We start from the raw sequence: 24,726 nt of genomic DNA on the forward strand, positions 1-24,726 counted from the left end.
GACTTAAATTGAAAGCTACCATGAATATGTCAAGAAAAGGGTTACATTTGAATTCAAACACAAAGATAATAACCCAAAAAGAATTTTATTTCAAAGATGATTAAAATGAGAACACTAAAACAGAAATGCTTATTATTGGTTTTAGACTGGTCACTTTTGTGGTCACCCTGCATCAACCTCAGTTGTCAATAGCAACTAGAGTATTGGTTGTCATTTTTGTCCATATATGTAGTTGTCAGGAGCAACTACATGTATGCAGTCAATCAAATACAATGGATTTCCTATGGTTCAAATTTTAACTATTAAAACCAGAAATCATTTTCGTCCATGGAAAAAACTAAAAATTTACTGTGCAGATGCATATGAACCAAAATGAGAAGTAAATTAATAATACTAAGCAAGCATTATGCAAAAAAGAAATAAAGATGGATATTTCCTAGTGGAGACACAAGAAGTAATACAGAGTTATAAAATTGGATAATGCAAAGAGTGTAAAGAATTTATGACAGAAAGCAGCATCTCCTCACCAAATGTCTGTCCAGAATTTTACATGTCCCTACAAGTCGGAGGAGGGTAGCTGACTTACTGGCAACCAGGTTGAAGCTGAAGAGTGTCTTCATAGTAACCCCCTTCGATAACTGTAAAGTCATCCTAGATCCATTAAAGAATGATTTGGAAATATCAGCTATCAATGTTCAGGCTGAGTTCGGATCATTCACAGTCTTCAAATGGAATCCAACATCTAACTCCAAGGATTTTTTTGTCGAAGATGGTGTGGTGGTGCGTGTAATAGGCTTGCCATTCCATCTATGGAAACAATAGCAGGAGGAGGAAGAAGAAGCACTACATGGACTTGTGAGAGTGGTTAATTCAAATGGAAAGGGATGTTTCACTAAAAAGGGCCAACAAATTCTGGGAAGCCAAAAATTTATGGGGTAGTTGGAAGGTCAAACCTGGAGAAAGCAAGAAAAAATTATGACAAATGGCAGATCATTTGCGCAGGTGGTGTCAGGGGAAACAAACAAAAATTCACTAGTTTCGAAAGGGAGAGGGCTGAACAAGCAACCTCAGACATGGAAGGTTGCTGGTTCGACCATTAAATCAGGGGGGCGTGACCTTTTAAGTGGTCACATGGGACGAAATGAAGGGCCCAATCGAGTGGATCCACTTGATGAAGGGCCAGAGAAGGCATCTCAAATAAAGGCTGTAAAGGTGGGCTCCCATAGGCTTCAGCCCAAGGCCCATTACAAGATAGATGGGCCGAGGGGTACTTTAAGTAAGCACGTGACTGGGAGGAGGGACGAGCTGATAGACGAAATTAAGCGTCTATCTTCTTCTACCCCGAACCCCTCCTCTCGTTTGAACAGTTCAGGCACAAAAAAAATCTCCAGATTCGCAGTCGTGAGGCTCTCTACAGTGGGTCCCATCCACCCTGGCGAATCGTCTCTCACCAGATAGGCGTAACCCAAGATACCTCAAGCCTAGTGATGAGAACAGAACAGGGATTGAAGATTGGTCGAGTGAACAAAACAACAATGACGATTCTGATAGAACTCTGTCTCTGAAAAGCAACAATGATTTTTTTGAAACAGAAAGTTTGCATACAAAGTTGTTGTTTCTAGGGGAAGAGACTAGAGGCAGGTGGCGAGAAGGCTAGAAATGGTGAAGAAAATGGTTCTAAAGCTGTGAAAACTCCGCCTCCCTTCATCGAGGGAGCTGACCCTGAGTCTAATGAACTACAAGATGTTGGTGGAGAGGGACAAGAATCGGCTGTGAGGATGGATGCGGGTATTCCAATGTCGAAAACACAGAGAAAGGTCTTCCAAGTGGGTAGGTCGTCAGGAAGTGATTCTTTCACCATGTCTACTTCACAACCTTGTCCAAAAAGGGGGAAGGCTTTAAAACCAGTTGCCGCCTGTCAGTAAGTCATTTCCGGTGATTCTAGTCCTACCCCCGTTCTATCAAGTATGGGTGTCAATTCTGTTTTAGGTACCGACTTGTTTGCTCTGCCTGTAACAAATATCCCAGCTTCCCATCCTGGAGGTTCTGATGTAAGAAAGAGGGTGATAGTGGAAGGAGGAGAGAGGGTGTTGGAAGGAAGTAGTAAGGGGGAGGTGGACAGAATTTGGGAGTTGATCTATACAATAATGGAGGAACAAAATAAAAAGGAAGGACTTGGAGAAAGATGTTGTAGCCAAAATAAGTGTGAGCAAGGTAAAATTCTTCCTCAGACATTGGCTGGAAAGGATGGAGAAAAGAAAGAGGATGATTGTTGTATTAGGATGGGGGGGAAAAATGAACAAATAAGAAAAAAAGATCTGAAGTGGAAAGGCTAATTTCAGACGTTGAGGGGGATTTGGAATTCAGTGGTAGAGGGGATAGGAGGAAGGGCCTAAAATAAGGAGAATATGGCCTCTTATTGGGTTCTTTTGCTACTTTGTCTCGATGAAAATTATTAGCTAGAATGTAAGAGGGTTAGGGAGTGCAAGGAAGAGAAGGGTGATCAAAGACCTACTCCGAAGGGAAAAACCTGATATTGTGTTGTTACAAGAATCCAAATTGATGGAATTAGATGGGAGATGGGAGATGGGTGAGGAGTTTTTGGAGGTCTAGAGATTTAGGTTGGAGCTTGGCTCGTTCTTGGGGAGCCTCGGGGGGGATTGTAACACTGTGGAGGGAGGATGTGGTGGAAGTAGTGGAAGAATTGATAGGCAGATTCTCAGTTTCCATTAAGTGCAAGAATGTAGAGAATGGGTGTGTATGGGTTTTAACCAATGTTTATGGCCCTAATTCCTATAGAGAGAGGAATGAGAAGTGGAAGGAACTATATGCAATCAAGGGGCTATGGGATGGTCCTTGGTGCCTGGGCGGGGATTTTAACGTCATTAGATTCTCTGCTGAAACCAGTAATCCCCAACAGGTAATCTCAACAAGCATGAGGAAATTTAATGGTTTTATTGAGGATTGTGATCTGAAGGAAATACCTTTGTTGCAAGTCAGTTACACTTGGTCCAACCTTCAGGAAACCCCTTTGTGCTCGAAGTTGGATAGATTCCTATTTAACCTTGCCTGGAAGAATAGTTTAAAAAATTTGGTTGCTAGGGCGTTACCCAGGGTCACCTCCGATCACTGTCCTATCCAAATAGGTATTGAGTCTTTACCTATAGGACCCAAATCTTTTAGATTTGAAAATATGTGGCTTACCCATCTAGATTTTGTGAAAAAAATGAAGGAGTGGTGGGGTGAGGAGGAAAGGGGGGTAAGATGGAAGGGGATCAAGTTCCACAAGAAATTAAAAAGGTTGAGAGCCAAAATAAAAGAGTGGAATAGAGATCGATTTGGTAGAATTGAAGAGCAAAAAATGGGCCTAATCTCTCAAATAGAGAACTTGGATGTAAAGGAATCTCGCAATGGGCTGACCGAGGAGGACAGAGTGTTAAGAAGACAATTAAAAAAGGATTTGGAAGAGGTGTTATTGAGGGAAGAAATCAGTTGGAGACAAAAATCTAGACACAAGTGGATTAAGGAAGGCGATGGGAACACCGGATTCTTCCATGATTTAGCAAATGGGAGACGAAGAAAGAATTTTGTGACCAAGCGAGAGATAGGAGAGGAGGTGTTTACCAACCAGGATGACATAGCCAGAAAATTTGTGGACCACTTCAAATCGATTTATAGAAGGCCTTTGAGAGAGAGGACAGTCATGGAAATGGTGGATTGGCCAAGAATTGATGAAGGAGTGGCAAGGTGGCTGGAAAGGGATTTCGAGGAAGAAGAGATTAAGAAAGCCGTCTTTATAATGGATAGATCCAAGGCTCCAAGTCCATATGGCTTTACAATGGGTTTTTATCAAGACTGTTGGGAGGTGTTGAAAGAGGATCTAGCTGAAGTCTTTTAAGAAATTTGCAGACAATCACACTATAAGCCCTAGAATTAATGCCACCTTTTTGGCCTTGATACCTAAGAAGAATGATGCCAACCACCCAAAAGATTATAGGCCTATTAGTCTGATGACAAGCATCTATAAAATTCTGGCTAAAGTGCTCTCATTGAGAATCAAAACAGTCCTCCCTACCATCATTAGTGAAACCCAGGGGGCTTTCATTCAAGGGCGACAAATAACAGATCAGATCTTAATTGCGAATGAGTGTGTGGAGGAAATGAAAAGGTCTAGTAAGAAACGATTCATTTGTAAATTGGATCTTAAAAAGGCCTATGATTTGGTGGACTGGAAGTTTCTATTGGAGGTTATGCAAAACTGTGGACTTGGGGCCAAGTGGTGTAGTTGGATCTTTGGGTGTATCAGTACTTGTCACTACTCTATTCTGGTAAATGGTACGGTGAAAGACTTTTTTCCAGCTTGTAGGGGTGTCAGGCAAGGGGATCCACTTTCACCCTTTCTTTTTACCTTGGTAGCTGATGTGATTAGTAGGATCATTACTAAGGCTAACAGCGAAGATGCCATTAGGGGTTGGAGAATAGGGAGACACCAAGTCCCTGTCACCCACCTTCAGTTTGCAGATGACCTAATGATTTTTTGTGAAGGAGGTATTAGTGAAAAGGTAGCAAACCTAAAGGAGATAATAAAAGGATTTGAATGTGTCCCTAATTTGAGAATAAATCTGGAAAAGAGCTGCATAGCAGGTATAAATTTGGAGGTAGGGGAGGTTGAGGCTATTGCGGAGTGTCTTGAGTGTTCCACCTTTGCTTGGCCTATGTCATATTTAGGGCTTCCTTTAGGGGCAAATCCTAGGGAGAGTAGATTTTGGACCCCAATGATAGAAAAGTTTGAGAAGAGATTAACCTCATGGAAGAGGAACTATATCTCTTTAGGAGGGAGAATTACCCTAATAAGAGCTACCTTGGCTAACTTACCTACCTATTATTTGTCTATCTTTAGGATACCAGTTAGGGAAGCCAGGAAACTGGAGAAGTTGATGAGAGACTTCTTATGGGAGCCAGGACAAGAAAAAAAGGATCACTTGGTTAATTGGGCAATTGTGTGCAGAAGTAAAGAAGAGGGGGGCTTGGGAATTGGGAGGGTAATTAGAAAGAATCAAACTCTGTTAGAGAAATGGTTGTGGAGATGGCCTTTGGAAAGAGAGAGATTGTGGCATGAGGTGGTGGGAAGCATTCATGGGAGGTCAGAGAACGGATGGGATGTTGGTGTATCAAGGCAAGCTAACCTAGCAGCACCGTGGAAGGCTATTCACAACACCCTTCCTCAATTCCTCAATTTTATCAGGTATTAAGTTTGTTCTGGCAACTCTGTTCTTTTTTGGGAGGATATTTGGGTAGGAGACTCACCGTTAAAGGACTTGTTCCCTTCGCTTTTTTCTATTTCTTTGTACAAAAAAGAGGTGGTCTCAAAATTTTTTTCATCTTTGGGAACACCCTTAGATCCTACTTGGGATTTTGGGTTTCGTAGAGGACTTAGGGATGCTGAAATTGAGTCTCTTTCTATTTTGCTTGGTTGTCTTAATCAGGTTTGTTGGGATCCCTCCAAGCCAGATAAGAGAGTTTGGACTCCTAGACCCATTGGAACTTTCTCTTGTGCTTCTTTCTTCTAGTCCATCTCTCAACTTTCTTCTCACCAACCCTTTCCGTCTAAAGAAATTTGGTGCAGGCCAGTCCCCCCAAAAATTATGGCTTTTTGTTGGGAAGTATTCCATGGGAAAGTAAACACTTTAGACAACCTACAAAAGAGAAGACCTTTTCTCATTATTTCTCCTAATTGGTGTATCCTCTGTAGAGCTCATGGTGAGGATTGTTACCATCTACTAGTATCTTGTCCCTTTTCTGCAGACCTTTGGGCTTGGCTACTTTTGTTGTTTGGGGGTAGTTGGAATCTACCAGCAGAAGTTCACATGCTCTTCCACCATTCTACCTTTTATTGGCCTATGTGCTCGTGCTGCTTTGACTTGGACTCTTTGGGAAGAAAGGAATCTCATAATTTTTCAAGACAAGGAAATGAACAACCAAGATTTGAAAGACTGTGTGTTAAACAGAGCAATACATTAACTGAAGACCTTGGAAATCTTCCATCAATTCTCCTTTAATGACCTTTGGAGAAATTGGCCAGTAGTAGCAAGGTGCTCATCTTTAAAGGACAAATCAATTACAAGCTGGTCTCCTCCACCCGAAGGCTCAATAAAGTTGAACTTTGATGGAAGCAGCACTGGTAATCCAGGATTATCCGGAGTGGGGGGTGCTTTGAGAAATGAGAAGGGAGAGATTTTGTTGCTCTACTCAGGTCCCTTGGGAATTGGGAACTCCATCAAGGCAAAACTCTTAGCTGTTGTACAAGGGGTGCAATTTGCAAACCAGCTGAGGGTACAACACCTAATAATCAAGGAGGATTCCAAAGTGGTGGTGGGCTGGTTAAAAAATTCTGAAGAGGCTATGTGGCGATACAAGAATGAAATGAAGAAATTTAGTTGGTTGACAAGGAATATGTTGGTCACTGTACAGTGGGTGGGGAGATCAGCAAATACTTTGTCAAATGTGTTAGCTAAGCAAGGGGTAAATAGGGAAGAATTATTTTGGGCTCAGTTGTGATTATTGTTTTTCTTTCCTAGTTTACTTGTAAGACTCGAGAGGCTGCAGCTCGTGCCTCTAGTTGGGATGATGTATGAACTCACTCTAAAGTTGCTTCTGAATCAATAAACTTATTATTATTCATCAAAAAAAATGCAGCAGACTTGATGAGGAGGATATATGACTTATGTCAGCTTATTAAAGGGATGCTTATCATTTTTGTAATTATTTCATTCTTTTAATCATCTAACAAAAGTTGATGGTTACCAATCAAAAGGATTACTAATTATGGTTGTCCTGGCATAATGCTCACTAGTTACAGAAGTTTATATAACCTATACCTTTTCTTTTATTCCTCTTTTACATGGTTCAAACAATATAGGGTAATAACAGAAAACATTACAAGATAACATTTGTTCCTTTCCATCCATAAAACCTTCTGGTATACACATCCAATATCATAGAATAATGTTGCAGGCTTCTAAAAATTTCAACATTAGAACATTAAAGAATCCAACAAACATCACAACTCATCATGCCAAAGCATGAAGCAGCAGAATTCTACCCTCAAAAAAAGTTGTTTTTCATCTCGCACCTCTCTGTGGGATCTCTATTATGTAATTTTTGTTTGACTCATATTAATCATTCTTAATAAATCACTTTATTACTTGTAAAAAAATACCATAAAAAGTTAAAAAGAGGCTCATTTCTTACCTGTTCATCATTGGAATCAGATGGTGAATGCTCTTTGTCTGAATTTCTGGATTCTTTTGGATCGACACTGGCTCCATGTGTCTCAATATTTGAGATGTGATTATCCAATACAGAAATGCAACCGCTACTTTTTCCCTGTTGTGAAATGAGAACATTGAGGTGATTTAGGAAAGCATGCTGCAATCAGTTCAGTGACAAACTAAAATTCCAAGAACATACACAAAGATGACTAACCAGTGCAACTGAGCTGCATGTGTCAATCTCAGTAACAATAGATGGAAAACTCCTCCTTCCTGAAACAAGTTATTTCTGTCATCTTAAGCATTGAAACAAACAAGTCACTTGGTTCAAAGAATATGAAAGTTCATACTATGTAGAGCAAAGCCACTAAGTGCTTCTTACCCTCAATCTGACCTTCTTCCACCTTGGTTGGGTCAGCTACAGCTTCACCTTCTTCTGGACTTCCTTCTCTGCTAACTGGAGATATTTATACTGATCAGAGTTTAGACAAAATAAAGCTACAAAATGAGTGGCACTCAATTAAATAGCCCAGATTATGCACTTCAAATTTACCCGTGGCATAACGTTTTAGCAGCTCTTCAAGTGGTAGATCTACTTCATCCTGCAAAGCTTTCAATTCTTCTTGCCTTTCTTCCTCTGTAATGAGAGCCTCATCTTCCTCAATTGTATGTTCATCATCTTCCTGTCACAAATTAATGCATGAAAGAATCCTTATTTTCATTCTAAGCTAGCACCAAATGCAAAGAACAAGAGAATATCAATAACAAAACACCACACCAAATATGCTGATCTAGAGAAGATTAGTTCACAGGCCTTTGAGCATATGGTAGAAGTTGAAAAATTAATTTGAGGGGAACAAGTAATTTGGAAAACCCACAATGCGTAGGCAAAGCAGGTTAGAACCAATTTTAAGATACCTGGCCCAACTCAAATAGACCATTTAAACCACCTCTTCGCTCCCTCTCCCAAACTGATAGTAAAATAAAATAAAATTCCATTATTCAAAAATAGATTCCAGCCAAGTTTGTGAAGAAATTTCACCAAAACAATAATAAAAAGTGTTTCAATATGTTAGTGCTATAATATTGTAAGGGCAGTATTGTAACTTTCTATTTTATTCTCTTCACAGCCTAAAAAAACAAGTCAAATAGGGGTCTCTTCTTCTCAAACTCTTTCTACTCTTTAAAATTGTTTAGCTTCTCCCTCTTAAGCCCTAGATTGATTCCAATTTGGTATCAGAGCCTTCAACGAATCTTTGGGTTTGGCCATTTGGGATTGCATATCTCTACTTTTTGGTTGCATTTATCAAATTATAAGTTCTGATATCACTATATGGTACAGGTGATATCAGACACTGCATGGGAAGTCTCCACGAGATGGAAAATAAATCCACTTCATGGTGAAGCAACATTTATAGCTTTAGTCAGTTATTTTTTCAAGTCTTTTTTCATCACGGGGATGAATTTTTTCAAGGATTTTTTTCTGAGAAAATTAGAAAAGAATCTAGACTACATGTCTGTGACTACTGAACCTTGATGTTTCCTTCCCAATTCCTGAAAACTCCTACTAATCCAAAGGGTCATGGGTTCTCTAAGCTGTATCCATCAAAGTTCATCTTGATTCTATTCACATTGGGAGGTGACCATGATAGTTACTGTTTAAGTCTTGCTGATAGCGAGGAAGCCACTGTCATTCAATTACTGGATGTGTCATGCACTGTGAACAGCATGTTACCAATGTTGTCAAAATCTTATGATTTACTATAGGATTCACAATTTGAATTATGAATCCCAAAGTTTCAGATTTGAACTTATTTTCTATCATATGTAGAGGTTAAAGAGCCATTATGTGTGGATTATTTGATTTTCAAGTCAAATTTAAGTCAAACTTGATTACCATCTTACACTTCTATTGTACATGTGATAAATTGTATTGTTTTAGGTACATATATGGTAGATATGGATTTATCAAAATAGCGTTAAGATGATGAGGAAGCCACTGCCAGGTTTCTTAATACTGCTTTGATATTTTAAGGGATGTGGATATGTTAGGCCAACTTGATTACCATCTTACTCCATTCAAGGAAATCAGAGTCATTGGAGTCATCATAAATAGCTGCAAATAGCATGTTATACATACAAGAGCATTCTGCAATAGTAAGAGGCTGCTAATGAACCTGAGGTTTTGGTGATGGGTATCATCATCAAAAGGATGAAGAACCATTGTGCAATCAATGTCAATTGTCTAGTTGATTGGGAACTAATATAGAAATGATGTTAGGGACAGTGTTTTAAAAGTGGAAGGGGCTTTTTGCATCCTAGGCACAAGGCACAAGGTGAGGTGCACACCTTTTGGAAGCAAAGTTATTTAAAAATAAAAAAAAAAAAAAACATAAAATGCAAAAATCAAAAAGTTGCAAAAAATTTAAAAATAATGAAAACAATATTAGTTGAAAAATGCACACATAAATTTTAAAATATATGGTTTAAAAAGTCTATTAGCTCAAATTAAGATACATAAGCATAACATATAAAACATATGCAAAGCGAAAAACCTAAGCATAAAATTAAACATATAAAACACATCAGTACTTAACAATTGAAGTATGCAAAACTTTCAATCTCTTTATTTCTTGGCCTAGGTGCATGCTTAAAAAGTACAAAAAGGAGTGCTGAATTTAAAAAAAAAAAAAAAAAGGTGCACACTTGGGCACACCAAGGCACACTTTTTAAAAGGGGCTGTGCTTGGACCTAGGCAAGGTGCAAACCTTGAAATGCGCCTTGCTTGTGTGCTTAGTCGTGCACAAGGCATGCCTTTTCAATCACTGGTTAGAAAAGTTGAGCTTCTAGGCATAGAAAGCATCAATAGCATTAGTAACTGCTAGGCCATCAACAACATAGCAATGCAACGATTCGGACTAGCAATTAGGAAGAGGGTAAGTTACATACCTAAACATAATGAGACCTTGATCAATAAAAATGTTTTAAAAGGCATGGGAGGCATATGCTTGGAGTTGGAGGTGTGCCTCCAAGCAAGGTGCCCCCAAAATCCCCTAATGCCTATGCCATGGGTGCTGATGTATCTTCATTCTTCTTAATACAAGACATCTTTCAGAAAAAAAAAGAAACAAAAAAGACAAGATTGTCCCTCTTCTTCCTCCTCAACCCCCTCCACCTAAGGAGCCCTCCACCTCTTACATTCTGAACTATACCTCACACCTCTAGGCAGTGAAATGCCTCACATCATGTCTCCACGTTTTAAAACATTGATCAAGATATACTCAAGACAATCCAAATGTATTGGTTCCAGTGTAAAAAAGGTCTGCATCATGCACACTTAGGCTTATGGGCAAGGTTCTTATTGCATTGAACACCTCACTTGGCTTGTTGCTAAAATTTAATGAATGAACTTTGGTTTTGATTTTGAATACACAATTTTTATATTGTAAGTTGTATATATAATGTTTTGAAACAGTTTAGCTTGTACCTATAAGCTATAATCCAAAACAATGGCATTAGAAATCCTGAGAACAACCCATCTAATAAACTAATAGGACTGGGCATGAGAAGGACCAGGTGAATGAAGAAATTGAGTTGATATGGTGCTTGGTTTCAATTGAGAAATCTATTCAAGTGAGTGAAAATGGAGAAGATAAAACATAGACAACTTTGGTAGATTGAAGTAATGGCAGAAAAGCTAAGATGGCCTGTTGGAACAAGTTGGTACATTTGAGTCTTGCAGGTGGGTTTTTTGGCTCATTTTTAGGTATACATTCTCTTATTTTACAGTATCTATTTACAACTTGATGTTGCTAGTCAATGTATATGTCAGCATCAGACGTTGATAATGATCTGACTACATTAGGACCTTGTCTATACCAAACCTTACAGTTAAATACTGCCCTAGTGCCCCAGATGCTATGTTTTTTTTCTCTTCATAACCAGATCAGAGAAGGGACACCAAACCCACAAGCCCCTAGCAGAATCCGGTTTTGTGAGATTAGTGGTGTCTGACATATACATGGATTCATTATGTTTATGCATATACATTCAAATCCATGTTACTACCAGGATGTTGGAGAATTTATCATTAATAGTGAAGAAGCATGGAAGAGAAACACTTACTGATTCATCTTCAGATTTAATATCATAATCGCCATCAACATCCATGTTATCTGACAGGGGTTCTGCTCAAAATGTGTAAGCTTTCTGAGAAAGTCATATCAAATTGAATGAGACAAACATAAAGTTATGCTTACCATCAGTGTGCTTTGTGCTTCCAGTAAGGTCTTCATTGCCTCCTTTATCTTGATTATGGGGATGTTCTAATGCAGAACCACGCATTGATTTACACAGGAATGGCATGTCCACCAGATTTTCCGCAAGCATCGTAGAGTACCTGAAACAATTCAGCAATTGTCATATCATGGTTGTTATACAATATGCACAACCAGCTGATATTGCACAATGCAGTAAATTTTTGAAACCCATGCTCTCATAAATATGCCACATTTGTTTTTAGCTTTAAAAGAAATGGAATTAGCTTTCTACCTTTCAGTCTGTCCTAAAAGGAAATCAAGCTGCTTATCAAGTGCCTTCTTCTTTTTCTCCTCTAGTTCTAGTTGATGCTTGTAAAGAACCTGAAATCACATTTTGTAACAGTTTTCATTAAAACAGACTAGGAATGGAAATCATTGGCATTTGATTGAGTTATAAAATTATCATATCTATGAACTTGCCAGCTTTTCTATTTTCATCCAGAATTTCTTTACATCCTTCGATATATTGAGTGCAACTTTTCTCAACCGTTGCTCTTCTTCCTGAATTTCAAAAGAACAATAAAAATGAGAAAACAATAACTTGATTCAGCTTCAATCTTTAAACTTTAAGACTATATCACATAAAAATAAGATAATGTGTATAAGGGGGTCCAAGAGATCTTTCTATATCTTTGTAGGTAATTATTCTTCTTCAATTTATTAGATAAATGATTAACTTTTTAGCAGTACTTTCTGGAATTCTTTTTTAAAGGCATTTTTTGTAGATTTTTATTATTATTTATTTTTATATAATATTTTAGTTTGAGAAAGCAAACCTTCACTTTCTTTTCGCCCCTTGTAGCCTGGTCCAGCATGTTCTTGCTGGCTCTTACTGCAACCTTCTTTGCCTGAGCTAGTTTCCATTTTCTTTCTGCCTCAAAGTCCTGACAACCAGTTGCATAGTAAGCAAGATGTAGAAATAATGCCCACATGCATAATCTATCTGCATAATTAAGAATTATGATATGATACAAATTATTTCCATAGATTACATCATTCTCAAGAAGATGCAACAATAAAAACTAGATGCGTGCCTTTGACAACCAAACCATCTCCTCTAAAACATGATCCCAATGAGCTTTAGGGCGGCGAGGTTCCCTGGGAGCTTCAAGTGCCTAAAATAGCCAAATTACAATCACAACCCTATCCATCAGAAATAAATATTGCAGCAGTAAAGCCTAAATTAAAGGAAAATAAAATAAACAATGGGTATTTCCAATGTATCAGCCTAAATTATAGGGCAATAAAATAAAAAATAGTTATTTCCACATATCCGAAATAAATTAATCATCTTAAGCTAGGAAAAACCGAAGATACGATGGCTCATAGTGATCCATTAGATATCCAGAATTCCAAATTAGATAAGGAACCATTTCATCAGACTTGAATGAGATTAGGCCAGCTTTAAAAAGGTTCTTCCTACATTCCTGGCTTGCATTACTTTATATATATTTGTCCAATCAATGTTTCATCTGAAGAGAGCCAAACAATTCAGCAAATGGAAAAATACCAAGCTCATCTAAATTCTTCAACTTAGCTTAGTTATTTCCATGCAGTTCTTCACATGTTTACTTGGATGAAGTGATGAACCAGTCAGTCCAAGACAAATATATTCTTGCAGAACCTCTTCATGGCACTCTTTGGGGTTAGAAATTTTCAGCCAAGGACACCTGCTGAAAATTTTTCCTCATGGCCAAGAATCAGAGGAGGTAAGATGGCCAGAATAATCTGGAACTGTCTACCATTTGCTATTTGCTTGAATATATGGAAGGAAAGGAATAAAAGATCGATTACTTGAAGACAAGGAATGGAAGGCAGACAAGTTGATGGTGGCTGTTGGCAAATCTGTGGCAGATTAAGTTTTGATATTGCCCAAGTTTTCTCAGGTCAAGAGAGAACACTTAGGAGAAATCTTATGGGAGGTGGTGGGGTTACAAAATTGTAATATGGGTGAAAATATGTAGCTTTGTACTTGTTGCTGTTTTTAGGTGCTACATACATACATACATACATAACAAAAGCTTGCAATGTAGGATTAATAAAAAACTCGTTTTTTTAGTAAAAGGTAAAGTACATTTGTATTCCCAAAAATTGGGAGGGATAAAACTCCCGGAGATGTGACTGTACAAGCACAATAATCTGTATTATAATCAAAGCATTACAGAGAGTGTACTAATTACAAGAGAATCTGTAGTGATGTGCACAGCTTTAGCCCAAGAGAAAATCTTGGCAGCCATGTTGTGAATAATCCCATCAGTTTGCAAGGCTTTGTTTTCAAACACCCTGCTGTTCCTTTTTCCATCCAAATAGGCCATATTATAGCAGTTGGAATCATGTACCATAGGGTCTTCCCATTGCTGGACAGACCTTCCAAGCACCAGCTCTCCAAAAAGCAGAGATGGAATGGAGAAAACCCAGTTCAGGTGAAAGTTACCCAGAACGTGAACCCAAATGGATCTGCTTATAAGGCAGTGTAGAAAAAGGTGGCCGGCTGTCTCAGCATTTGAGCTGCAGAAAGCACAATCAGCTGAAGCAATGATAATGCCTCTTCTAATCAGCTTGTCTTTAGTGAGGCATTTACCTAAGGCTGCAATCCAAACCATACAGTGAACTTTGGACGGTACTTTCCAGGCACAGTCTTAAAAGGAAAGGGATCAAGGATGTCTGTCAAAAGAGAATTGTTGCATCATGGATTTGACTCAGAAAACTCCCTTCCTATCCTACTTCCATGTTCCGCAGCCTTCCAAATAATTAGCAGGATGAAATTGCTGGAGAAGGCTAAGCATCTCTAACAACCTCTCAATCTCCCAATCAAAAAGGTCCCTTCTAAATTTGGGAGCCCAAACTCCATTAGGGCCATCCAAAGAAAACATATCAGCAACTCTAGCTTCCTTTTTTGATGGCTAGGTTGTAGAGGCCAATTTTGTATAATTCAGCTAGAATACTACTTCCATACTAGGTATCTAACCAGAATCTGAATCGGGATCCATTAACAAATTTCAGGGAGATACCGTGCAAAAAAAATGAGCTTTGGATCTTCATCTTCTGGATGCCTTGCTATACTGCTCTACTGGTGGTTTGGGTAGAAAGAAGATCATTGTCAATTATCCACATGGAACATCCTGGACTTAAGTCGGTTAACTAATGGGAAAATGAGCATTTGACTTCTGGAAAGAGTGCCAACAACTTAGACCTTAGTGTTAAAGGCAGTTTGCGGCAATGAAAACACTTTATTTTAGTTTCCACTAAACAAAACTTTATCAACCAAAGGGTGATAAGAGTAAAACGATCAAATACAAAGGTAAGACAATGAAAAAGGCTCCAGTAAGAGGCCAAAAAACACCAAACATACAAAGCAAAGAAAAGCAGAACAATCATCTTTCCAAAGGGAGAAGAAAAAAAAAACGTAACTATATAAGAACTTTCACAAACTAACCTTTTGACGCCTGGCTCTTGTATCATGATCAAGCCTGGATCTAGGACCTTTTGAGGCCATGGTTAACCTTGCAAATACTTATATCATGAAGGATCTGTATATTGGCAAAAAGAAAACATAATAAAACAGCAATTAATAAAATTCAGAAAAGATCATTCCGCAACAAACAACACCACTGAAGCACTAAGGTGGAGGAAAGCAAGCAAATGTATTGATGATGAAAAGATGCCTGACACAAGATAGATGCTCAAAGATGTGCTTTCAGTAATGCATTATATGCATAATACTCAGCCAAAATGATGCAAATCACTACCTACATTTTGGATGATTAAAAGAAGAGAGTAAAAAAGAGCAAATATACAAAAAGAAAATTCCTAGTCAACTAAATTATCAAAAAAAATCCTAGTCAACTAAATTATCAAAAAAAATCCTAGTCAACTAGGATTTCATAAGAATACACTGCTTGATCATATCTTGAAATTTCACACAATAACTTTTTGGTCTAGTCTCATTAAAATCCCTTTTCTGAACATCAATCTCTCAATGTGCAATTTCATAGTGATTAATTCGGATGAAAGAGACCTGGAGAGAAGTGCAACAATTTTAGGCTGTAAAGTTAGGTCCTTGCCAGTTAAATACATAGGCATTTACGTGGGATGTGGTGGTGAAGACAATTACTAAGAAATTGGAGACCTGAAAGAAAAAACTACATCTCCTTTTTGTGGGAAAGAATAACTCATAACTTCCACCTTCTCCGACCTCCTTATATATTTTCTCTCAGTCTTCAAAGCCCCCATGAGGGTAGTAAGAAGAATTGAAAAGAAAATTGAGACTTGTCAGAGAACCAAAATATTATAAGTCTGCCTATTTAATAGGAGTCCAGTATGTAGATCCAGAAAACACTTGGATTTGAGAAGGATAAGGGACAAGAATACTACTCTGTTGGGCGACCAGTTATAGAAATTTCCCATTGAATTCAACTCCCTACAGCATTTGGTAATCAAGAACCAAGTATGGCTTAAATGCTAATGGATTGGGTTCTGCTCTAGCTATCCTTCTCCCCCTTCAATGCCCATGGGAAGCCATTGTAGCAACTCACCTGTTGTTTATGCATTGCATTTAATATGACCCATTGTGGGATCAAGGATGAAATTTTGGGAAAAAATATGGTGGGATAACCAACCCTTGAGCCTCTCTTTCTCCGGAATCAATATTGAGTTAAGTCTTGGATCTTTTAAGTTATCTCAGGGATGCCTTGTTCAGCTCTAGTGGGGAATATCTACTCGTGTGCATCCTTCTTCAAAACACAACAGTGACAACACATCAATTTCACCATCTCAAGCTTTCCCTTCTATTGCCATATGGAACAGCCCCTCACCTCCAAAAGTTAAAGCATTTTGTTGGAACACCACTTTAGAGATAATAAACACAAAGAAATGCTAGAAAGATCATGGAAAACTTGATCTCATGTGTGTGTTATTTGCCCAACAAGTGGGGAGAATATTAATCACCTTCTCCTGTGCAAGTCATACTGTCAATATGCTTCTCAGATATGGAACCACTTTCTTCTCTTCGGAGTTTCTTGGACATCTCTATCAAATATCATTAACCTGTTTTTCAGATCAGTTATTGCCCTTAGTACAAGAAAATAAATAGATCATGTGCATTATACTAGAACAACAGTTCTATAGAGTTATAAGAAGAAACAAATGCAAGAACTTTTAAGAAAAAAGGAATGAAGCGTTCAAAATGCTGATATAACTCATCATACAAAGGGCTGGCCAGTGATTTAAAAAGGTGTGCCTAGGTGCACAGGCAAGGCGCATTTTGGGATATGCACCTCGCCTAGGTCCTAGGCGCACACCTGGTGCGCCTGATGCACCTTGCGCCTCAGCCCAAGCATGCGCCTTTCTAAAATTTTGCACTTTTTGCCTTTTCTTTGAGTACCACACCCCTCGAGGTAAGCCCAAACAAGTCTATGTTAGGTTTTGAAATTCTTATTTATCACATGAAAAATAATGATTTTATAACTTTAATTGCCTTTTAAGAAGATATTTTATTGGAATGAATGAATGAACAACATTAGCAAATAGGGGGTTCTCGGAGCTTCGGTGAGCAAGCGAAGTAAGCGAATCGGAGCGGAGTTCTAGTTCTTCAGATAGGCAGAACAATGCAAGAGCCAACCATACTACTTCCGTTGCTCATACAAGTAGTTCTTATGCAGTTGCAAATCATGTATCCACCTTAGGTAAGGAGGGACCTCCCTAGATTATAAACCCAGGATCATCTGAGCACATGACCAATATATCTACCCTCTTTTGTTCTTACCAATTGTGCTCTGGTAGAGATAGAGTCTCTACAGTAGATAGTTCCCACATTCCCATTGCTAGGAAAGGGACATTTAGAGTGCCAAATGACATTACTTTATCCTTTGCCTTACATGTCCCTAAACTCCACACTAATCTTCTTTCAGTAAGCCCTCTGCTAAAAAATCTGAACTATTTAGTAACCTTTCTTCCTAGTAATTGTATTTTGCAGGATCTGGAATCAAAGAAGACGATTAAGAGTGGTCATGAGGTGAATGGAGTCGACCTTCTAGATGAGATTCCAAGACATCAGAGCCATCATGTTAATAGCAGCAATAGTAGTGGATCAGACATCAGAGTCAGTGAGTCAGATATTATTCTCTAGCATAATCGTTCGGATCATCTTTCATTCATTTCATTGAGATTCTTGTTTCCAAAGTTGTTTGGGTTTGTTCAGTTGTCTAGTTTGGAATGTGAAAGTTGTCAGTTGGGAAAGCATTGTAGACATTCTTTTAAACGAAGTAATAAAATAAGTTACTTTGCTTTTGATATTGTCCATACTTATGGGGTCCTTGCCACATTTCTTCCATGGGTGGTTAGCGTTATTTTCTCTTGTTTGTGGATGATCATACATGGCATTCTTAGATATATTTGATGAGATCATGTGATGAAATACCCATTTTGGTGCGACAGTTCTACCAGATGGTTCTCACACAATTTGGAGTGAGGACTAAAGTATTTAAATTAGAAAATGCTAGAGAATACTTTGAAAATGACTTGTTCTCATACTTTTTGGAGCATGGTATGATTCATCATAGTAGTTGTGCATACACACCGCAACAAAATGGGGTAGCAGAGAGGAAAAATAGACATATTATGGAAGTGGCAAAGAACCTTATGGTGTGTGCCTCAATTCCTATTTGTTTTTTGGGGGATGCATTTGTCACAATCGTGTATTTGATTAACCGTGCTCCTTCACGCACTTTGGGGTTTAAGGCACCTTTCAATTGCTTTTTTCCCAATGGGGAGATATTTCATATACCTTTAAGAGTTTTTGGGTGTATCTCCTTTGTTCACATTCTTGATCCTCATTGGATCCTAAGGCCAAGAAATGTGTTTTCCTTAGGTATGCTCAAAACCAAAAGGGATATTGTTGTTACAATCCAGTGTCGGGGAGCAGGTTTGTTACTATGGATGCTACCTTTTTGAGTCTTTTTTCTTTTCTTGAGCAGTTCTCCTCAGGAGGAGTGATTTGGGGAGGAGAATTCACAACTTGTCCCTCTTTCGGTGTCATTTGTCCCTTCATCTGATACACTTATTCCACCATCAGCAACTACAGTCCCACTGCCCGATCCACTACGGTCAGCCTCACAAGTCTATCAGCACCACCAAAAGAGGGTTGACTCCACACATGCTCAGATAAAAGAACCTGCACCTCTCGATTAGTCCATCTGAGAATCCAAGTTTGACTAATACAGTTCCAGGTATTTCTCTTCAACCTAAGCCTATTATTTCCCCCAATAATAATGTTTCTGTACCTAACACTGTTGTGGCAGTTGATCCCTCTGATCTTGATCTTCCCATTGCACTCCGCAAAAGGAAGAGAAAGTGTACAACCCATTGCATTTCACACCACCTCTCCTATAGTGCCTTATCACCCCCCTACCATGCTTTCTTTTCTTCCTCGGATTATGTGTCTATACCCAGGAATGTTAGTGAGGCTCTCTCCAAACCTGAGTAGAAACTAGTTATGCAAAAAGAAATGGAAGCCTTGGTTAAAAATCAGACATGGAAAATAGTTGATCTTCTTACATACAAGGAGATAGTCGGGTACAGATGGGTATCCACTGTGAAGTTCAGGGCTAATGATAGCATAAAGAAGTACAAGGAAAAGTTGGTTGCAAAAGGACATACAGAGACCTATGGTATTGATTACTTGGATATTTTTGCACCAGTTGCTAAGTTGAGCTTAGTTCGGATTCTCTTGTCCCTAGTAACTACCTATTCATAGTCTCTATTCCAGCTTGATGTTAAAAATGCTTTCCTTAATGGTGATCTGTAAGATGAGGTATATATAGACATTCCAGATGGTTTTTATGAGAATGTTGGCAAAGGAAAAGCTCGCAAGTTGAAGAAGTCACTATATGGCTTGAAACAGTCACCTAGGGCATGATTTGACAGGTTCAAATGAGCACTTACCCATTTTGAGTACACACAGACTCAATCCGACCATACTCTCTTTGCAAAAAGGAGAGATGCACTCTTGTTAGTATTGATTGTATATGTTGATGATATAGTTGTTACGAGAAATGATCTGAAAGAGAGTGATGCACTCAAGAAGCCACTACAGCAAGAGTTTGAGATCAAGGATCTAGATGAATTGAAATACATTTTGGGGATTGAGGTTGCAAGATCCAAATATGGGATTTTCATCTCTCAGAAGAAGTATGTGTTAGACTTATTGCAAGAGACTAGGAAGCTAGGAACTAAACCAGCTGATACTCCTATTGACCCAAATTATAGAATTAATGCTTTGGATGGTGAGTTGGTTAAGGATGTGGGAAGATATGAAAGGATGGTAAGTCGACTACTCTATTTATGTATGACACGTCTAGACATCTCCTATGTTGTTAGTGTTGTGAGCTTAGTATATACATGCTCCTCACGTTCAGCACTGGGAAGCCATTAAGATAATACTTGCATACCTGAAGAAACATCCTGACAGAGGAATTCTTTTCTCAAACCATGAAAATTTAAAACTGGAGCCCTACACAAATGCAGATTGGGCAGGTTGCTTAGATGACAGGAGATCTACATCAAGGGTATGCACCACCTTTGTGGGTGAAAACTTGGTCTCATGGAAAAGTAAAAAATAGTAAGTTGTGGCTAGATCAAGTGCAGAGGCTGAATATAGATCTATGGCTCATGGTGTTTCAGAACTATTTTGAATGAGATCTCTACTGAGTGAGATTGAAATAAAAGCTAAGGAGCCCATGATATTGTGATAGTCAAGCTACAATCAATATTGCCCACAATCCAATTCAGCATGACAAGATTAAACACATTGAGGTTGATAGGCACTTCATAAGAGAAGTATGCTTGCCTTATGTCTCCTTTGAATACAATTGGTTGATGTCTTTAACAAAAGGGTTGCAAAGAATAAGCTTGAATACAATCTACGCAAGTTAGGAATGTGTGACATTTACTCCCAACTTGAGGGGGAATTTTGAGGTTTTAGACAAATCATGTAGTCTATAGTGATAGTTTTTTTTATTATTTATTGTTTAGATAGGAAGTGGGGACCACAACACTCTTGTTAGGTCCTTTTTAAGCAGTTATTTTAATTGTTTTATGCTGTTTTATGTGTTAGCCACCCTATAAGGGCATATTTGTCTTTGTACTCTTTGTTATTTCAAACTATAAATAACAGTGAAGAGGGCGGCCAGCATTATTGATCTCTTTTCTCTCTCAAATCTCTTCTCTTCCTTTTCTCCTTTCTTCTCTTCTTTTTCAAGAAATATTCTTTTATTTTACAGATCTTTTATTTCAACACCTTTCTATTTTGGTAAGTAGAAACTCAATAAGCTGGAACATGGAGGCTTTCTATCTTCACTCCACAAAGTAATGTCCTCCTCAATGGTGGCATTTCAGCTTTCTTCCACAATTTGTAAATTCATAATGAAAAAGGACAAGTAAAGGTCCATGAAGAACTAATGAGATAATTTACATCGCACCAGTTGAACAGGATTGGTGTTAAGCATGTTCAGGACACAACTAGCAGCATTTTTACTTTGAAACTCCTCCAAGGAGCTATTTATGCTATAATGTTTCTCTTACAATTCCATCCCCATTAAATTTCAAAATCATATCCTCGTGTCTGGGAATACAACCAGACCTTGCGATAATTTCAGTAACATAGTGATTTTACCCAAACAAAAAAGGTACCCTAGTGGGCATTGACAATACCAAGTGGCACTGTTTTTTCCTAGAACCTTTAGGTGGTTCCCATCCAAACAAAACCTTGGTAAAGTATTTTGCCCACGCTTATTTCCTAGACCATTAGATAGAAAGCAATAACTGAAAACATATGCAGGTAAGATTGCTTCTTCGTCAATGTTGACAGGGAATTTTAAAGCAATTTAACTAGTAACCACAGAGCGGATTTAATGGTGAATTCACAGAATTTTATGGTCAAGGATTTAATGTTGCCGAGTGTAGAGGGGTAATAAACTCAACCCAACTTAACGACGACCAATCCCAACTATATGGGTTCTGATACATTGTTACATGAACCTGCAGTAAAATTTTGTAACGACTACTGAATCAAACCTGACCATTGGAAATGATTTCAGGTTCATGGTACTCGAAAGATCAGCTAAACTATCATATATCTCTCTAATCAATTGTTTTAGCTGCCACAACTTCGATGAAAAAAAAAAAAAAAAAACCCTTCTCTTTCAATATAAGAGGCTAAGAGATTCAGATTATACAGAACTAAACACACTCTAAAATGTGGTCAGAAGTGATTAACCCAGATGTAAAGATGAAGAAAGGAGAACGAAAGAGGAGGGAAGTCTAATAGAGCAGTCAGACTCCTGGTTGAAAAAATGGAGACCGTCAGAGAGCAACCCCCCCCCCCGAATTCAGATTCTACTGTGAGAGAGAGAGAGAGAAGAGCAATAAGTATTGTACCCGGTATGTATGTAAGTTCGATTCCAAGGGCAACAGTTAGATTACGCTAGAGTTTCATCATCATCCTAGGGTTTTGCTCGACTGTGAAGAGAAGAGGACAGAAAAACAGAGAGAGGACTCCACTTGTAACCTCCACTCCTGTCGTCTGTTGAGGTCGCTCCTGCACGTTTCTCCTTCCTTTCTCGCTTCTCCTTAGCAGAACACTATACCTAACACAGAGTAGAATTTCAAGATGACACGTTTGCGGAAATTCAAACAGCCGTATACGTTCTCAATCCTCCCCTTCTTCTTCTACACTGCATTTATAATCAGAAAGGCACGGAATATTTTGTAGAAACCCTGAAATGTCTGAAGTTTTCTCTTTTATCTCCTCTTTATGTTCTGGATCGAACTATCTGGCTGAGATGAAAAGAGAAATGGCTAAGAAAATGGTTTACGTCCTCCTGAAGAGAAACGCAGAGGAAGGTAACAGCGAATAAAATAAGAGATAGTTGGTCGCCATCGACGGGGAGGCGGTGGACACTTGTTGCCGGAGCCCGAAGGTGAGGCGGTCGGGTGGCAGAGAGAAACAGGAGGAGAAGGAGGAGGAAGGTAGGGTTTAGTTCACGCCTTCTAGTTTTTACCAGTCCTGTGTTTTTTCTGGAGATCGAGATATGTTAAATTGTTAATTATCTTCTCATTTATCATTAATCATGAATATAACAAAATGAGGCTTGACAAGACTTGGCATAACTCGGCTCGGCTCGAGATGGTTTGCGTAGAGCCGTAGATTATAGAGTCTAGTACCAAAAGAGTTCTATAGTTCATCTGATCTGAGGATGGATACCGTTCATCGCGGTTCGCGGATCAATCGACGTGTATCCTCGACAATCAACCGGGAGCCGGACTGGTTCAAAGCCGTCCAAGTAAAATGGTAAACTATTGTAAAAATTCAAGGTAAATGGGAAAAATGAAAAATGAAAATTTTGAAGAAAGAACAGATTTGGCATCACTTACCCGAACTCTCAAAACGTCCAATTTAATCCTTATTATTAGAAGTCTTTCAGTTATTTATACCACATGATGATGTTTACGACTTAAAACTTTTTGAAATATCAAAAATATCCTTTAAAATAAAAAATTGTTTATCATTTTTTTCCTCAAGAATCAAGATTAAACCAACGGGAATTCATTCCTCATTGAACCACGAAGACAAATATGGAGGGGAGAAAGAGATGGTTTCTGTGGTGGGGTGAAGATTCCAAGAAAAAGCTCAACTATGGAAAAAATTCCAAGATAACTGTAGACAAGAATTCTTTCATGAATCTAAGATTTACGGAGACATTAAAAACAATAGAGCAATTAACCAGCGCAAATCATCTTCTTTGGGAAACCCGAAAATTTGATGCAAGAATGTAATGGAAGACACGAAGGCATCTCGATTTTTCTACTGTTTGCTGAGTCTCGTCTCGTCTAATCAGGGGTGATAAGTGATCCTTGATTTCCCACACCCTCTTTTTCTCAAGTAAGGTTGGTTGGTTCCTGCTTGATTTGGGGCGGTTAATTTTTGGAGTTTTGGGTATATTTGGATTCGCATTCGTACTTCTACAAATGTAATTATAGGATGGCAAGTTGATGGTTGTTGTAGTTTGATTTATTAGTGAATTTAGAATTGTTTTATCGAGTGGAAGATTGGTTTGTTCTATACTTCTATGTATGTATATATTGATCTGTTTTCTCATAATGTTGTTGCAAGAAAGTTGGATTTGATAGCGTTTTTCAATGAAATTCATAGTTCATATATTTAAATTTAGAATGAGGAAGATTTTGCAATTGTGCCAAGCCACATTTCGAGTTTCGAGGTTAAGTTGGATTTATAGGACTACTCTACATTTTGGTATTTTGAAACATGATATGTGAGATTTAGCGAAATCCACGAGTTTTTTTTTTAATGTTGTTGGAATTGTACCACGGAAATAATATAATCTGTACATGCACAGAAACAAAATAAAAGCAAATAATAATAAAAAAGAAAGAAGAGAGAACACCAAATTTACATGGTTCGACCAAAATGCCTACGTCCACGGGCAGCAACTCCAAACTTCCTTCTTATTATAGACAGGAGAAAAATACAAAGATGGCCTTACCAGAACCACACCCATACCCGACACTCAATACACCCAAACACAACACTTCTGTCATTACACTTTATACAAAATGAAATGGAGTATGTATGTAATAACATAGGGGGGACCCCTATTTATACTTGAGCTGAGGGGTATAATGGGTTTTTTTTTTAATTCTTCAACGCTAAGTAAACAACAAAATGGCATGCCACCGTTCAATATGGTGGGCTCAACTCGGTGGGCCACCGATTGTAAATTCGGTGAGTCACCGATTGGCCCACCTTTTTTTTACTTTTCAACTTTCTCTCACTTGAAGACAATTTTCATAGTGGAAATTTGCTTGAGAATAGCTACCGATCATCTCTTGTTATATGGCTTCAAGTCCCTAAGAAGTTCTGCACCAGATGAACTTCTCTCTCATCACCGGCTTTGTCAATATATTAGCAACGTTATTGTTAGTGTGGATCTTCTATAATGAGATCTGCCCATCTTCAACTACCTCACGAACAAAGTGGTACTGTACATCAATGTGTTTAGTCCGTGTATGAAAAATAGGATTCTTGCTAAGTGTAATGTGCTTTGACTGGCACAGTGAAT

At 38.4% G+C, this 24,726-nt stretch overlaps 1 protein-coding gene across 3 annotated transcripts in view; it reads right to left on the reverse strand.

Moving 5' to 3' along the window:
• The window catches only part of PIE1 (SNF2 domain-containing protein / helicase domain-containing protein), a 40,499-nt gene extending 17,805 nt beyond the window's left edge, over positions 1 to 22,694 (reverse strand). For 2 of the 3 annotated variants that reach the window (XM_088946405.1, XM_088946403.1), the window contains exons 1-13: positions 22,025 to 22,694; positions 16,538 to 16,636; positions 15,027 to 15,120; positions 12,625 to 12,705; positions 12,367 to 12,474; positions 12,011 to 12,091; positions 11,823 to 11,911; positions 11,531 to 11,670; positions 11,397 to 11,458; positions 7,825 to 7,954; positions 7,654 to 7,728; positions 7,486 to 7,544; positions 7,252 to 7,386 (exon numbers count right to left, since the gene is read on the reverse strand). In XM_088946405.1, coding sequence (XP_088802531.1) covers positions 7,252 to 7,386; positions 7,486 to 7,544; positions 7,654 to 7,728; positions 7,825 to 7,954; positions 11,397 to 11,458; positions 11,531 to 11,670; positions 11,823 to 11,911; positions 12,011 to 12,091; positions 12,367 to 12,474; positions 12,625 to 12,705; positions 15,027 to 15,086 — 1,020 coding nt within the window. In that variant the 5' untranslated portion in view covers positions 15,087 to 15,120; positions 16,538 to 16,636; positions 22,025 to 22,694. The remainder of the gene's footprint in view (positions 1 to 7,251; positions 7,387 to 7,485; positions 7,545 to 7,653; positions 7,729 to 7,824; positions 7,955 to 11,396; positions 11,459 to 11,530; positions 11,671 to 11,822; positions 11,912 to 12,010; positions 12,092 to 12,366; positions 12,475 to 12,624; positions 12,706 to 15,026; positions 15,121 to 16,537; positions 16,637 to 22,024) is intronic. The other variant, XM_088946404.1, reaches the window with a different exon arrangement.
• Between the last annotated feature and the right edge of the window lie 2,032 nt (positions 22,695 to 24,726).

The sequence above is a fragment of the Nelumbo lutea genome, chromosome 5 (genome assembly GCF_056320005.1).
Source record: "Nelumbo lutea isolate HS-2025 chromosome 5, American lotus-T2T, whole genome shotgun sequence".
NCBI classification, from domain to species: domain Eukaryota; kingdom Viridiplantae; phylum Streptophyta; class Magnoliopsida; order Proteales; family Nelumbonaceae; genus Nelumbo; species Nelumbo lutea.